General features: G+C 37.7%; 2 protein-coding genes and 1 non-coding gene across 16 annotated transcripts in view; 1 reads left to right on the forward strand and 2 right to left on the reverse strand.

Moving 5' to 3' along the window:
- pde7a (phosphodiesterase 7A) overlaps positions 1-13,141 on the reverse strand; it is a 52,689-nt gene extending 39,548 nt beyond the window's left edge. For 5 of the 13 annotated variants that reach the window (XM_089125739.1, XM_089125737.1, XM_089125735.1 and 2 more), the window contains exons 1-4: positions 13,024-13,140; positions 10,852-12,798; positions 10,679-10,706; positions 10,457-10,566 (exon numbers count right to left, since the gene is read on the reverse strand). The gene's annotated coding sequence lies outside the window, so the exon portion shown is untranslated. Of the gene's footprint in view, positions 1-10,456; positions 10,567-10,678; positions 10,707-10,851; positions 12,799-13,023 lie in introns of all 13 variants that reach the window. The other 8 variants (XM_089125736.1, XM_089125734.1, XM_089125732.1 and 5 more) reach the window with 4 other exon arrangements.
- dnajc5b (DnaJ heat shock protein family (Hsp40) member C5 beta) lies at positions 3,410-10,822 on the forward strand. Of its 2 annotated transcripts, XM_039685066.2 has the most exons (4): positions 3,410-3,516; positions 5,127-5,340; positions 8,589-8,763; positions 10,485-10,822. In XM_039685066.2, exons 1-4 carry the CDS (start codon positions 3,410-3,412, stop codon positions 10,568-10,570), a joined length of 582 nt encoding a protein of 193 aa, XP_039541000.1. In that variant the 3' UTR covers positions 10,571-10,822. The 2 variants fall into 2 exon arrangements, with proteins under 2 accessions (XP_039541000.1, XP_088981867.1); XM_089125741.1 differs by lacking the exons at positions 3,410-3,516; positions 10,485-10,822 and having other exon boundaries at positions 4,776-5,340; positions 8,589-9,006.
- On the reverse strand, positions 12,533-12,618 carry trnay-gua (transfer RNA tyrosine (anticodon GUA)). The gene is given in 2 exon segments: positions 12,533-12,568; positions 12,582-12,618. It is a non-coding gene; the product is annotated as a tRNA-Tyr (tRNA).
- Positions 13,142-13,539: the final 398 nt, after the last annotated feature.

Consider the following 13,539-nt stretch of genomic DNA (forward strand, 5'->3'; position numbering starts at 1 on the left):
TCTTCATGACCTCTTGATGCCAATAAAGACCCTTTACTTTTAAGAGTGTACATGAAAGTGCTTAAAGGGACACTTTACCCAAAAATGTATCATCCTTTACTAGTGTTGTGGCACTCGAGACCAGTCTCGAGACCACTTTTTGATGGTCTCGGTCTAGTCTCGGACTCGACTGCTTTTGGTCTCGGTCTTGTCTCGGTCTTGGACATTGAGGACTCTGGATTTTTTTTCAAGACCGGACAAGACCATAACTGTGAAAATATCACTAATTTGCCAGTATATTGACAATTTTTTTGTTAACATCCTCGCTTTTATTGTATGTAAAACGTACTAATTCAAATCCAAGCAATAACGTGACTCATTGGTCATTGCTAATTATGTATTTTTGTTACCGCTGCCCGTCACCCATGTATTCCATGTATTGTTAATAAAAAAGTTTTACATCAGAGTTTTACATTCTGTACTAAATGATGGAAGTCACCCAAGAGTATTGAATAAAGATGGTTTATTTCAGATTTGAGTGTTAAATATCTCTGTTTTTTAGGAATGTGGATCTTTCGGATCAATCTGAGAAGATTTCAGATCAATCTCTTTTGATTATGTTTCACATTTTATTGTATCATGTAGTGTGGGGCGCTGGTCGTCTCACCCTCCCTCGGTCTTGGTCTTGTCTTGGTCTCGATACACTCTGGTCTTGGTCTCGGGTTAGGTGGTCTTTACTACAACACTATCATTTACTCACCCTCATGTTGTATCAAATCTGTATGAGTTTCTTTCTCTTGTTGAACACAAAATGTATTTTAAAGAATGTTGGGGGGGGTCACTGTCTGGTGTTCAACATTATTCATTTCAAAATATCTTCTTTTGTGTTCAGCAGAAGAAAGAAACTCATACAGGTTTGGAACAACAGGTTTGGACACAATTTTCATTTTTGGGTGAAGTATGCCTTTCACTCTTTAAATCCAAATTTTGCCAGAAAGAATTAAACATCGGGACTGAACAGAGAAAGCAAAAACAACACACTTAACAAGATAAGACGTCTACCATCATGCATATCTGTTCATTCATTTACTTTTACAAAACGTTTAATCAGTGTCAAGGACTGCTTCCTGTCCACTACCGTTGGCCCAGCGTGCTGCTCATTTGGGAGTCTCACATTTCCTGACTGAGGGGCAATCATTTCATTAATGGTTTGTTTCTGAGGCTTAGTTTGCCACAAATGCCATTCCCCAGGCAGACGTGCTTTGCAGGAACAGCCTCCTGAGGAGACAATGATGAGGGGTGGTGAGCAGCACACCTGCTTAATTCCCCTTGAGACTCCATGTATCCACTTGCAACACGACCTGTGCTATGCAGCGCTCATCAGGAGATCAGAAACAAGGCGAGCGCATAATTCCATACTGCTGGTTTACATTTACATTTATTCATTTAGCAGACGCTTTTATCCGAAACGACTTACGAATGAGAACGATATAGATTAGAAGCAGTTAAACTAACAGTAGGACAACAATAAGTGCCATGACCCTTCTCAGTTTAATCTAACTCAGTACATGTAAATAAATAAATAAAAACAAATTAATAAATAGAAGACAAAGTGATATTACTGGATTAAGAGCTGGTTGACGTCAGTCGGCCCACTGATGATTTCACCCCTTGTTTTGACTGCTGCATGTGTTTGAGATTGGGAAAATGTGATTAGTTTTGTCATATTTCCTTTATAACGTCTATGCATCAGTTAAAAAGATAGGAATGTGAAATCTTTTAGCATTTAATGACATTTTTAAAGGGGTGAGTAAAAGGGGTGTTATAGAAAAGTAACTTTCAATTTAACCACTTGTAGAATAAAAATTCATGCTTAGATGCCATCTTGTGGTGATGATACATGATACAAGACTTTTTTTTGCTACACAACAGGGTTTTTAAGGGGGCCAATCAAACTAATAACAATAAAAATAACATTTTTTTAAATAAGTAAACAATATGTACAACAGTACAGTACTATAGTAAGTAGAAAAAAGTAATAACGTAAAAATAAACATATTTTTTTCAAATATTTATGATGTTAATCTTTCACTGTATAAATTGTTTGTTTAAAGGCTGCATGAAAATATAGCTGCCTTTAAAAATTTAGAATGTGGTCCCTCGCAATACAACAAAAAATGTGTGGATAAAAGATAGCTCAGTGAATAAATAAGTGTTATATTTGGCATCATCTCTGTTTTAATCAGATTTTCATTTTTTGTATCCATGTAGAGTTTCAAAATTAATGTTAAAGGACATCTTTAGTACAAATTTCATAGACCTACTCCTAATTTAAGTATCGTTCTGTCATCATTTACTCACCCTCAACTATCACTAGTTGAGGAGTGCACGCGCACATCTTCTGACGTGATTTAATGTGGCGGTTATGCTTATAATTCCTAACATTGATTTCTATAACTTGAGGCCAAACTAATTATAAGACTTTCCTGTTTTACAAGTTTTGTACGAGCAAAGCAGTTTTCTTACATTAGCATTTGGACATCACTCCGTTTGCAGAAAGGCGCCGCAAGATGGCGCTCTTGCTTCAGAAAGGAAATGCGTAAACTCAAGAACATTCATGCACACACAATGCAAGACTCTAGCTGATTCAACCGTACAGACACGAAACCTAACCTTTTTTATCCTCCTCAGCCCTTATCATGCAGGTTTAAAAGTCAGTTATGGTAGATAGCATGTGTCCCATACTCAGAAACCAGACAGTGGTCATGAAACATCTTCCATCGAACACCAGGCGCTGAAACCTAATGCACCAAGTTGTTGGTAACCATGTTAAACTGGCCTAAAGTTACCTGAGCTCATGACTAGTTCCATGTATAATTTATCTCCTCAGTAATCTACTCACATTATGAGAAGGAACCTGACTCCATTAGCCTGTCTACCTGCCCTGGAGAAGGATTTAGGTTTGGAGTCTGTTAACGGGTAAGAAAACTAATGATCTTCTTTGGGATTAAGAGCAGCATTGCTCTGATTGTCCAATTTTTGCTTCTCACGTTTTATCAATCAGTCATTCTAAAGCTCAACAGAAATATGAAGGCTGTATATTAATATTCAATGAAGGCTCTTTATCAAAGATGGAATTATTCAGGAATAGGGGTTGGAGGGTGTTTTGGACAGACGTATTTATTATCTGCAATAACCTTTCAATGGATGTCTTTTCTTACAAAGAGAGGGATTGCTTGCAAACTAACCTAAACAAAAAGTCAACCAGATCTGGGTTGTTGTGGAAAGAGTGACGTTGTAGCCTAAGTCTCAAACCAAATGTCATTTGTATCTTGTTCACCACACAGGAGAACCGGACCTGACCTACTGTCTTCTACAATTTATTGATGGTTGATTTGTTCTTTTGATGTTAAGGTAATGGTTTAAGATCATGGCTGAGCAAAGGCAACGGGCCCTGTCCACATCAGGAGAGGCTCTGTACCAGGTTCTTGGCCTTGACAAGAACTGTACCCATGATGACATCAAGAGATCCTACAGGTAAGACGTGATTCACATTCATATTTGTCTCGAGATTCATTTACTGTGGGTTCTTAGGTAAGAAGTTCAGATACTATATGTAGGAGGACAGGGCTGAACGAGGGAGCAAAAGATGGAGACAGTGCCAAACTGCGACACGTTCCTCTATAATCTCAGCCATCAGTTGCAGTGGAGCTGCATGAATATAATATGACTTCCACAAAACTGAAATATTCATTATGCTGAACAGATGGCATCCTTTATTTTACTGGGATCAGGAATGAAGAAAGAATCTCACATACGAGAGCATGTTCGTGGTGCATGACGTGTGTGCATGAACGATTCTGCACTATACATTGACTTAGATAGTGGCATGGAAACACTACAGCCTTTCCTTTGGGAGTAATATCTTGACGTTTAGTATCATAACTTGTAGGTTTCACTTATTGGTTGGTATAAAAACTGTAAAAAAAATATTCAAAGGATACATTTTTCCATACCATATATATGTGTATGTATATGAATATGAATGAGAATTTTTGTCTGTATTTTGTACACTAAAACATGAAAGCAACAAGTAGGAGAGCTTCATTAGACAAGTGTGTTTCAAATGCCATCCTGATGTTCTGAAAATCATACAATCTAATTGCTCTAATTTACACGTTGTTCAAGGAGGCATTTAAATGGTTAGCATTTTAACAGCACTTGTTTGCTGTTAATGAATATATAATCATCGCAACTCTTGCAGACGGGATTGGCTTAATCAAAAATTAACAAGCGAGCATGCTCGGAGAATTATAAAGTATAGATTTTTTTTTTTTGGTTCAGCAGCAACAAGATATGAAATAAAAATAATATAGAGACTATGTTCATGTAATGTTTTTAAGATTCAAACTCTTGGCTATTTTTAAATGGTATTAATAGATTTATCCTACTCTCTGTGGCTTTTACAAACTACTATAAATATTTATAGTTTGATATTCGATCATCCACAACCATTTGGAGCTGAAGGATATTACATTTCACAGCATTATAAAATGTCAAACTCTTCCTTATTGCTACAGAGAGTTTTGAAAATTGTTGCATAGAGTTTGGTCATGCTGGCATTCATTCAGCGCAGACCTGAACTGAGTCAGAGACAGAGACGCTTGCAATGCACTGCTGGTTCTATTGGGAAAAAATGTCAACCTTGGTGACGTTCCTCTCTTCACCACCCCTCGTGTGCCGAGGCGCTAATGGGGTCTGCGGTCTTGCCGACACACAGACGGGTCAAGCAGCGTGCGTAAGAGGACAGCTAGCCGCTAAAGATCACACCCTGCTGAGATCATCAAACAGACACACAGCATTTTAAACTGGCCACATGGTAATGAGTCTCCTCTCACTGTGTGTGAGACCAAAAGTAGCTGTTTCCTTTTATTAACTAACGGTATGCCACTTTCATTAGGTGCATACAAAGGGCACATTCTCGCAGAGATTTTTGTATTTCTTAGGTCATTGAAATGTATTTCCTGATTTTCATTCCTAATATGTCTATGATCCTCAAGTGAGGTATGCTTTTTGCATTGCATGTTTCAAGGAAATTATTCATCTTTAAAATGTTCTCAACCTTTTTTATTATTATTTTTTTTTAGGAAGCTCGCTTTGAAATATCATCCTGACAAGAACCCCGAGAACCCCGACGCCACTGACAAATTTAAAGAGCTCAACAATGCCCATGCGGTGCTGTCTGACGTCACTAAGAGGAACATTTATGACAAGTATGGCTCTCTGGGTCTGTATGTGTCGCAGCAGTTCGGGGAGGAGAACGTGAACACGTACTTCATGCTCTCCAGCTGGTGGGCAAAGGTGCGGTATCAGTCGTCTTAATGGATAAATGATTATAATAAATAGTGCACTATTCCATAATGGGGACTTTAATGCTGGAACATAAATAAGAACTAATTAAATTCCCCCTGTAGTCAATAATTATATACCTTAAAACTCATCTTTGATCACTGAAATTACATATTTAAAAAAACTTAAATCCTTGGGAAAAAAACAATGTCTTTATGCCTTGAAATAGCTTGAATGTAACACTACATGCTTGCCTCATTAGTATACGTGATTCTATGAATATGGAAATACACTAACCTAAAGGATTATTAGGAACACCATACTAATACTCAGTGGCGGTTCTAGGATTTTTCTGTAACAGGGGCCATTAAGGGGCCAGATGTTACAATCAGGGGCCAAGTACAGGGTACATCCATGCACACAAAATAATTTATTCAGTACGGTGCAAATACAGTTCGGCAGTTATTAATTTTTCAAAAAAATGTGCCAGTAAAGTTGTTAATGATTTTTTTTATTTATTTATGGATATAAGACTGCTCCAAACACAGAATACTGCAGCCACGTAAAGTCTTTTGCCAGGTCTCAATGAATGCTCTCTTCCTGTTCCCGTGCTGTGTCTTGGGGTAAACCTTGAGGACAGGTTGCACTGGACCATCTGCTCTGGACTGGGAAATGTCTGGAGAGAAGCAAAAAAAAAATAGATTTTTTTTATAACTTCTTTCTGAATTCGACATTTTAAGTTTCATAATCATGTTGTCGCTTATAAACAGTAAATTATTGTTAATTAATGCATAATTTGTTAAATGTCCATTGACAACTTCAACAGGATGAAAATATAGGCATACCATCAGGTCCAGGTGGAGCAGCACAACTTTTCTGCTAGGCACCAGGGAATGTCTACAAGAAGCAAATGAAAAACAATTAAACATAACCACTGAGTCTTCTGAAAATTATATTAATATGAGCAGTTATATTATTGCTAACATTTCTGGTTGTAGCTGCTAGCAGAAACATCCATTTTGGCATCATTATGTTCAGACCCTCAGCAAGCAGTACACTTCTTCTCGTTGCAGTTTCATTGAATACCATTTAATACATAACATTGTGTTTCTATCATCTGGCTTTGCCTACATCATGTTTTATCTGATCTGGTGAAGAGGGGTTTGGGCTACCCTGGTCTTCAGCTGCCTGCTGGTTGATTCTGTCCTCTGACGTCCCCTTGCTTAAACCATCACTTTTAGTAGTATCATCATATATATCTATGAGTATCATGGGTTAATCTTGTAAAAAAAAAAAAAAAACCTCTGAATAGCTCCCTGTGTCTGTCCCTTTTTTCATGCTCACTATATCTGCCAAACAAGATAGTTAACATTATCACAAAGGTATAATTACATACAAGGCTGTTAGTGAATGCATAAACTCTCTAAAAACTCTATAACCTTTGCTAACGCTATCTTAACATGTTAACATTGCTAACAACTTTAACAAGTCTTCCACAATTAAGTTAACAAACCTAAAATAAGTAAGAGCAGCAGCTAAAATATACTTTCATATTTTAATGACAACCAACACAAGGATTTGTGACTCACCAAAAGTTGTCTCCAAGTTGGATTACTGTTTGATGGATTATGTCTCCTGTGTACAGGCAACATCACCGACGATGTTCTGGTAGTCAAAAGTTCCGATTTTGCGCATTAGTTTCAAGCACTGCTTCTTCTCCCAAATTACATTGCCACATTACTACCGCAGTGCCCCCAATTGTTTGGGGGTGGAATTGCATCTGTGATCGTTGTGGAAAAATTCTCCGGTTGCTCTTCTCGTCGACGATTGATGGAAGGGGGGCCAATCAGGGGCCAATCAGATTTCAGCAGGGGCCCAGGCCCCTGTGGCCCCGCCTCTAGAACCGCCCCTGCTAATACTGTTTTTGACCCCCTTTCGCCTTCAGAACTGCCTTAATTCTATGTGGCATTGATTCAACAAGGTGCTGAAAGCATTCTTTAGAAATGTTGGCCAATATTGATAGGATAGCATCTTACAGTTGATGGAGATTTGTGGGATGCACATCCAGGGCATGAAGCTCCCGTTCCATCCCAAAGATGCTCTATTGGGTTGAGATCTGGTGACTGGGGGCCATTTTAGTACAGTGAACTCATTGTCATTTTCAAGTAACCAATTTGAAATGATTTGAGCTTTGTGACATGGTGCATTATCCTGCTGGAAGTAGCCATCAGAGGATGGGTACATGGTGGCCATAAAGTGACGGACATGGTTAGCAACAATGCTTAGGTAGGCCGTGGCATTTAAACGATGCCCAATTGGCACTAAGGGGCCTAAAGTGTGCCAAGAAAACATCCTCCACACTATTACACCACCACCACCACCCTGCACAGTGGTAACAAGGCATGATGGATCCATGTTCTCACTCTGTTTATGCCAAATTCTGACTCGACCATCTGAATGTCTCAACAGAAATCGAGACTCATCAGACCAGGCAACATTTTCCAGTCTTCAACTGTCTAATTTTGGTGAGCTCTTGCAAATTGTAGCCTCTTTTTCCTATTTGTAGTGGAGATGAGTGGTAGTCTGCTGGTGGGGTCTGACCCTGGTGGTGTCTTCTGCTGTTGTAGCCCATCCGCCTCAAGGTTGTGCGTGTTGTGGCTTTACAAATGCTTTGCTGCATACTTTGGTTGTAACGAGTGGTTATTTCAGTCAAAGTTGCTCTTCTATCAGCTTGAATCAGTCGGTCCATTCTCCTCTGACCTCTAGCATCAACAAGGCATTTTCGCCCACTGGACTGCCGCATACTGGATGTTTTTCCTTTTTCACACCATTCTTTGTAAACCCTAGAAATGGTTGTGGGTGAAAATCCCAGTAACTGAGCAGACTGTGAAATAATACTCAGACCGGCCCGTCTGGCACCAACAACCATGCCACACTCAAAATTGCTTAAATCCCCTTTCTTTCCCATTCGGACATTCAGTTTGGAGTTCAGGAGAATGTGTTGACCAGGACCACACCCCTAAATACATTGAAGCAACTGCCATGTGATTGGTTGATTACATAATTGCACTGAGAAATTGTGCAATTCCTAATAATCCTTTAGGTGTTCCTAATAATCATTTAGGATGTGTGTGTGTGTATGACTTTGTAACAATATTATATAATATGGATGCTGTAATGTAGTATTTGTAATGCATTTTTATCTAAAACTAAACCATGACACTGTGTGCCTGTCTGATTTCGAACATTCTCATTTATAGGGTCTGTTTGCCATCTGCGGCTTGCTGACAGGTTGCTATTTCTGCTGTTGTCTGTGCTGCTGTTTCAACTGCTGTTGTGGAAAGTGCAAACCACACACACCTGGAGAAGAGGACACTGAGTGCTATGTGTCTCCTGAAGACCTGGAGGAGCAGATCCGTACGGACAACGAGAGAGGTAAAAGGACATGCGCAAACACTTCAGATGTGTTCTTCAGGTGGTCACACTCCGTTTTGAAATGGTATTTGAGTACAGAGCATGCCTCAGTCACTCTACAGCCAGAAAAAAAGTTGATAAAAATTATTAAAAGGGACACATCCCAAAATTACAGCATCACTTTTAGTTCTCAATAACAGCATCTTCTTCATGTCTTAATTGTGAATGTACTGCTGGTAATCTTCTAAATAGATTCTTCTATGGAAAGTGGAAAGACTTTATAAAGACTTAAATATGACATTATGCAACTAAACCTTCCTATAATAATAAAAAAAGCCTTATATGATAATTTACTAATTAAACAACTTCATGAAATATTTAAACAGAAAAATAGGCTTTGATGTAGCAGATTATGGCTTATCAGACAGGGAAGAGCTTTTAACTTAATAAGTTACCCTGCTTACAAAAATAAATAGAATTGATACTTCTGAGCCAGATGTTTGGATAAAATATGCTGTTCTTCTGCCAGTGAGCTGTAGGAGTTTTTTGTGCTGTAGTCCCTCTCAAAAGTGATAATTGCCATCTGAGTCATTTCTCAAAGTGCGTTTGCATACTAGTTTTTTATAGCATTCTCACAATAAAAATAAACAATGTTTTCTTTCCTTGCGTTTCAAAGGCGGTATGCAAGATGGTACTCACAAAAATGCCTTTCGACTTATTTAGCCCCTAACTACATCTCCCATGTAAAAATACACTTTTGACTTGCTCTTCTGTTTAAGTTGACTTGCATTAAACAACCTGAGAACACAAAGGGCACAATATCCTGCTTTTTAATATTAATAAATTATAGTGTATGGAAACTTGTTTCCACCATGGATTAAAAAATAGAAAAGTTATCGCAACTTTTTATCTCACAGTTTTGACTTTATTTCATGCAATTCTGAGTTTAAATCTCTCAATTCTTTTTTATTGTCATTATTATTATTATTATTATTATTATTTAATTCTGAGATATTTGGCCGGTTTCACAGATAGAGCTTAGATTAAACCAGGATTAAGCCTTAGTTAAATTAGGACTTTTATATTAGCTTTTATAAATGCGCATTCAAAAAAAAAACATTATTGGTATGAATCTTGAAACAAAACAATGGCACTGACTTATTTTAAGCTATATGATATAAAGTTGCTTTTAAGATGTATGATATAAAGTTGCTTTTAAATAAAACAACACAAACATGCATTTTAGTCCAAGGCTAGGCTTAATCCTTGTCTGTAAAACTGGGGATAATCTCACAAAAGTCAGAATTATTTCTTTTTCAATCCATTGCGGAAACTCCATGATGATGTGGGTGCACCTGTTTTATAGCATTTATATTAGTACAGTGCAAAAAGTCATGCCAAAATCATATCCTGCTCAAGTAGTCTCTAAAAATCCACCCATGTGGTCTTAGAATCTTATTTTTTCAGCATAAGGTATGTAAGTCAGTGGACAGTGGGCTGCCCTTCAAACCAGTGTTACAGAGCCAGCTCAATGAGGTCATAAAAGTGCAGCCAGCAGGGGCAGGCTAACGGCAGATTGCTGGGACGTCCTTGGAGTGTACAAAACACTTTTCATTTCAGCAGGGAGTTCAATTAGAAGTGTGAAATGGCATGACATTAGACAGAGTAACCTCTTGTTTATTCCATATTGATGATCATACGTGACCTCTTTTACCTGTGATTTTCTTTCTTTCTTTTTTCAGATGGTGACACTCCGATTGTGCTGCAGCCAACCAACGCTAGTGAGAAGACCCAGCTGATCGGGGATGGACACAGAACATACACCTAAATGCAAACGAGTTATTGATAGTTACTAATTTGAAAATTCTTTTTGAAAATATTGATGTATTTTACAATATACTGCTTATTTTAGGACAGAGAAAGTAAAAATACTCACCCTCTTAAGCTGTGTTTAGTCATGCTGTCTGTAAATAACAGATATTATATTATTCTTATGCTTAATGTGCAATTAAAACAGAAAATGTGATTAAATTTTTTTGAATTGTTCTCCTTTAAATTATAAATGTATGTCTTACAGGTTTTAAAATAAGAATTCAGATATTTCCGTACCTTGAATATAGATTGGGGTGTTTCTTGTTTCAAAAAATCTTCATGCAATATAATGTGCCTTTGGTCTGTCTTCGGAGCGAGGTGATGACGTCACTTTGCAGGACAACTCTGAAGCTAGCGGTGCATGGGTTCCCTCGATCGAAAAGCTATGCATTTTCCCAGGGCCGGATTAACCATTAGGGCAACTGGACACTTGCCCAGGGGCCCTGGACACCAGTAGCAGTCGGGAGGGTCGGGAGTTTCCCAGATGGGCCAGTAGTGTTTTGAGGACGCGAAGGACGGTTTGATAAAACGGTTTGATAAAACACTTAGTGCTATGTTTGCACTAAGTGCCTGTCTTTTATGAAAAAAGACGCTGGTTACGTCACAGCTAAAGTTAGGTCGTAGCGCGCAAAGCGCGTGAATCAGCTTATGATGCGCTCGACGCGAGTTCGAATGCGCCTTTTGCCGAAGTCTCTTTTCCCTTTTCCCAACACATATGAGATGTAAAATGTATAACCATAGGTCTCTAGCATTATATTTTGCCAACGAACTAAAATCGAAACCATGATATGGATTTTTGCCTTTATAAAACAGCACAAGACTTTAAGAATAGGCAACCCGTTAGTGCTGGGTAAATTAAAGAAAAGTGTGCACTTTGCTCACACGATCATCATGGTCATCTGGTGTTTTCTCATCATGGACAAAAGTGTTTTAATTTTCCTATATTATAGTATAATGTAGACTAAAATATGGGCTACTTTTGAAATATTCATTTTCATTTATATAGTATAAGCTTTATGAATTTTACATCATAGGAATAATTATATAAATCATTATTACATTATTATAATAATTGTTTGGGATCCTAAAACACCATTGATAATGTAATGTAGACTGAGACTCAACTAAAAAGATCTTTGAGTCCTGTTTATTGTCCTGGTACAAATCAATGCGTTTGCTTTGTTCAACGAGCAGTTCATGGGTTGAAGCTCTTAATTTTGATCTCTCAAAGAGCACGAGATTGATGCATTTAACCTTAAAATGTACAACATTTTCTTGCAGGGGAGCATGCCCCCCAACCACATAGAGGAACAGTAAATCAGTAAAACTGTAAATGCTATATTAAGGGTCCAACCCAACATACTTTTACAAATTCCTATAGGAAAGAACAACCATTTATGAACTTTACTCCATCATAGTTCAACAAAGTTAATTTTAAGTCTGTAAAACTGTAAATGCCATATTAAAATGTCTTTGGACAAAATATACATTTGGCCTGATTAAGAGGGGGTCTACAAGACATTATGCCCAGGGGCCTCTGAACTCTTAATCCAGCCCTCCATTTTCCCCATGGACTTTTGGAAAATCGTAAAAAATAAGATCTGTGTTTAACAAAGAGTTGTGACCCTTACACGTTTTGTCTATCAAGATAATCTTAACAAGTTAATCCAAAATTAATATTTTGAAGCCTATATAAAGTTTTTTTAAAAACACAAAAGACACAATAATGTTTAAAAAACAAAAACACAAACAGGTTATAACTGTGTGTTCTATGCATGGTTCTATGTCATAGATCAAAACGTTATATTTAGAGGCTTATTCACCACAGACCTTATTTCAGGCGATTAAGCAAAAACCATTCAAGTGCTAAAATGCTAACTCACTTCCGCGTTGAACAGCTACGATCAAAAACAATGTTTCCTTCGAGCCGGATTCGAACCAGCGACCTAAGGATTACAGTGATTCCTCTACAGTCCTCCGCTCTACCAACTGAGCTATCGAAGGAACCCGTTGAAAGGGATTTGAGCTATCTGTTTTGTGGGTAAAATTACAAAAAAATTATTTTTCTAAACTTGGGCTGCTATTGTACTGCCACTCAATATGCTAACAGCCGCTAACTGTCTGACGGTTACGTTACCTATGGACGGTAGCAAGGTTGTGCTGTTGAGGCTCGCGTGGCGGCTTCTGAGGAGAAATGGAAAGAAAAAACGCGACTTACACAAAGAAACTCAGTGAACATACAGCGGTAAAAATGCATATGGAGTTTTTATAACGTTATTAGTAACATGAATCATGATATGATACAGTTAAGCAACATCAAAGGACCTAGAGTGTTGAATACCATCACGATTGAAAATGTGACACTGACTTCATATGGCAGTTAAAAGTAATTAATATTAAGTCACTTACATTTTAGACACAATATTGACTGTTTCAGCAGCGAAAATAGTTCCTAACAAAGATCACAGCAAACCCTAACGCACCTCACCGGAACCGTGTTTTCTTCATCGAATGATTCAGCGTTTTGAACGAACGTGTTTTCTTCATTGAATGATTCAGCGTTTTGAACGAATCGGTTGAGTCAAAGAATGACCAATACTCCCTCATTCCTGAACGATACAGCGGTTTGAGTGAATCCTTTGAATAAATGGCTCAATGACTCACTCATTAAGACGGTCACCTGCCGCCACCTACTGGTGGTTTAGTTTCGTGTTCAAAAGTATAATGTTTCATATTTATTCAAAAAATATTTTTAACTTTTTAAAACAATGATACATGGTATTTTAACCTTTGATTTTAACCTAAATGGCATTTTTCACTGATCGTTTTAAATATCTACTTTAAATTCTTAAATTTGATCAATAAATTAATTCAAATAAGACACTATGGCGGTTCAAATTAAATAATTTACACTGAACATTATAA

The sequence above is a fragment of the Pimephales promelas genome, chromosome 22 (assembly GCF_988280905.1).
Source record: "Pimephales promelas chromosome 22, fPimPro1.hap1.1, whole genome shotgun sequence".
NCBI classification, from domain to species: Eukaryota; Metazoa; Chordata; class Actinopteri; order Cypriniformes; family Leuciscidae; genus Pimephales; species Pimephales promelas.

Bases quoted from the DNA above. Each gene is read 5' to 3' on its own strand.
- dnajc5b (XM_089125741.1), top strand. From the start codon at position 5,062: ATGTTTCAAGGAAATTATTCATCTTTAAAATGTTCTCAACCTTTTTTA. The intron at 5,341-8,588 runs GTGCGGTATCAG...TCTCATTTATAG, and splicing joins TCTCCAGCTGGTGGGCAAAG to GGTCTGTTTGCCATCTGCGG.